The sequence below is a fragment of the Alligator sinensis genome, unplaced genomic scaffold (assembly GCF_000455745.1).
Source record: "Alligator sinensis unplaced genomic scaffold, ASM45574v1 scaffold262_1, whole genome shotgun sequence".
NCBI classification, from domain to species: Eukaryota; Metazoa; Chordata; order Crocodylia; family Alligatoridae; genus Alligator; species Alligator sinensis.
Window position 1 is genome coordinate 2,857,063 of NW_005841904.1, and position 3,081 is coordinate 2,860,143.

General features: G+C 48.6%; 1 protein-coding gene across 11 annotated transcripts in view; it reads right to left on the minus strand.

The window, feature by feature from the left end:
- Positions 1-3,081, minus strand: part of FSIP1 (fibrous sheath interacting protein 1) — a 173,182-nt gene that overhangs the window by 119,264 nt on the left and 50,837 nt on the right. For all 11 annotated transcript variants that reach the window (XM_025197742.1, XM_025197743.1, XM_025197745.1 and 8 more), the window contains one exon: positions 1,953-2,117. In XM_025197742.1, the coding sequence (XP_025053527.1) occupies positions 1,953-2,117 (165 nt within the window). The remainder of the gene's footprint in view (positions 1-1,952; positions 2,118-3,081) is intronic.

A 3,081-nucleotide genomic window follows, 5' to 3' on the forward strand; every position in this document is an offset into this window, starting at 1 on the left:
GGAGAGCCACACAGAAGTGACAAGGACATACCCTTAGGTGAATCTGTCCAAACAGCATATGAGCTATAGCACAAGAGAATAAACATATTTGTGTAAGAATATTTCATATCAGGGATATCATACTTTTATTTATAAGCATTAATACCATGCTGTACATTTTTATGAAGTATTTAAAAAAGCACACTAGTATTTTTACATTAGCTGCCACAACCTGCCTGTTATCTTATGATAAACTACATCCCCAAGAGACAAGACTGAGAAAGAACTTCACCTATAAAGTTTTAGCATGGGGGTGAACCCCAACAGCTTTTACCAGCCTCTAAAGAATAATTAACCTTTCAACATCCTTTACTACTCTTTAACAGACATAATTATACAATGGGTCAGGGGATACCTTTTGAAGCCTCAGAATTGAAAGCAAGCCTAATCTGTAGAGGTGCACTGGTATTTCGGTCCATATCGGATTGGAACTGATAAAAAGAAAAATCAACATTATTGGCAACCGGCTTTTTATGACTGATAATGTCACTGATAAATGCTGCGTGCATGCACATAAATGCAGCATGCACACAGCCAGGCACTCAGCCCAGCAGCCTGGAGAGCAGCATTTGGCTGGTAAGAGTGGTGGGAGTAAGGGGTGTGGGGGGGACAGATAGAGGACCTCACGGTGAGGGAGAGAGTGGGGCTGGGGCAAGCACTACCCAGCCAGGGTGGGGTGAGGCCTGGGCCAGAAATGTGAGCAGCTTGTCTGAGGGGCACTGGGGGTGTATGGAATGGGAGCAGCTCCCCACCACGCGTGCATCCCTGGGGGAGGATGGGGGGGCACATGCTCACTGGATTTGTGTGCAGGACAAGGGCAGGCTGCCCGCTGCAGGCTCGGAACCAGGGGATGCGCCAGCCTCTTCCTGGCAGGGGTGGCCTGGGCCAGGACTGCACTTGGGGTTGGCAGGGGCAGGGAGGGCAGCACTGGGAGAAGGGGTTACAGGAGAGGGCTACAGCAAATGTTGGGGTGGCTGCAGCCCACACCATAGCCCCTCCTCCCAGCACTGCCACCACATGCCCAGCCCCTGCTCGCCCCAAGCACAGCCCCAGCCCAGCCCCCCCCACCCTTCTGGGAAGAGGCTGGCACAGCCCCTGGCCTCGAGCCTGCAGCGGACAGCCCACCCTCACCCCATGCAAAAATATGGGGGGCACATGCCCCCTATGCCTCCCCCAGGGGCAGCAGGGTGCTGGCCTCATTCCCCACCCCTACAACCCCAGGATGAGCCACCCATAGCTCTGTCCTGCACCTTGCCCTGCCCCAGCTGGGCAGCGCCTGCCCCTGCCCCTGCCCCAGCCCCACTCCCTCCCTCATCATGGGGGCCTCAATCTGCCCCATGTCCCTTCCCCCCCACAGACTTACCAGACAGATGCTGCTCTCCAGGCTGCCAGGCTGCATATTGGTTATCAGATCAGTACTGGCTGATACGGCTGGTTAATAATCAGCCATCGATATTGGCCAAAAAAATCTTTATCTGTGCACCCCTACTAACCTGAATGCCCAAAAGATAGTACTGCCATTGATAATATGATACCATATTTAATTTGGAACTAATGCCCAATGTGTTTAACAAAATTCAAGCTTTGCACAAAATATTTGCTGATGAAGCCACAAATTTTAGATCCAAGCTCTGTAATGAACGCTAAAAAAGTAGAACATGCTTGAAACATACTCCACTTAAAAGGAGATGATGTACATTTTCTCATGATATTCAGAAACAGACAAGACACGCCAGTGATAAAAATGACCTCATTAAACCAAATTCATTACTTTACTATTGTCAAGTACATTGAGATCAGACAAACGCTGAAAAAGTACAAAATGCATTTAAAAATATATTTATTTTCATTTGACCCCAAAACATATTTTATGCAACAAATCTGTAATTTATAAGTACTATACAGTACTGTACCTGATAAATCTGGCTTGGAACTTTAGAACAGGAGCTATGAATTGCGGAGAAATCCCCATTAGAAACTATTATTTGGAGTTTAGCATCTATTTCATTTAGGTGATGAAATTCCATTGGTTCAGGTGTGTACCCTTCTCCAGCTACTAGCCAACCAGATGTATCCTCCTGTAAAAAAAAAAAAAAGTAAAACAGTCAGTTCATCTGTCCAAAGGAAGTGGCTTTAAGGCAATCAACATAACTTATTTCCCAAAGAAACAATATGTTTAAGAACTAAATAAATTAGGGCTGCACCAATATATATCGGTTGGCTATCAGATTGGCACTAATAAAAGGAAAAATGACCTTATCAGCTATCAGCTTTTTTTGGTCACTGTAGCCGATAATCATACCCACATGCCAGAAGCACCCTGGCAAGCGTAGTCCAATCCCCACATCTCACTGCCAGCCTGAGCCTGAGGCAGACTACAGGTCCTGGCAAGCAGCGGGAGGAGGCGCCAGGAAGCAGTCACAAGGCACCTCCCCCATTAACAAAGGGACCGTTACTGGCTCCTGCTGCTGCTGCCACTGCCACGGCAACATTGCGTGTGCAACAGGGGCCTGAGCACAAGAGCTGCCACAGAGACAATAGGCTGTGCACAGGTGGGGTAAGGCACTGCGTGAGAGATGTTCTGCTCTGCCAGGCACTAGGCGCCTTTGCAAAAGTGGTTTCTCCCCAGCAGCCACAGGAGCTCAGCTGTGCAGGGTCTGCTGGTGCTGAGGCAGTGGCATGCTCTGGGGCTTCAAACACGCCCAGCACCACTGTCCACATGTGGGCTACATGGGGAGCTGTGGGCAAGATGCATGGCAATGAGGTGGCCACTGCCTTCTTCATCAAGGGCCGGAGCAAGCAGGAGGGGCGTGTGTGTGTGTGTTATAAATGCAAAACAAAATGTTAATTTCGTCAGTAGTTTAAAATGCCTTGCACTATTACTAAATATCAGCTATCAGACTGGCATCTGCCGATATGGTTGGTTGATCATTGGTTATCAGTATCAGCCAAGAAAATCTTTATTGGTGTACCCCTAGTATAAATCTAAACCACTGATGATGCATAAGTGTTGCCGCGCGGGGGGGGGGGGGGGGGCCAAAA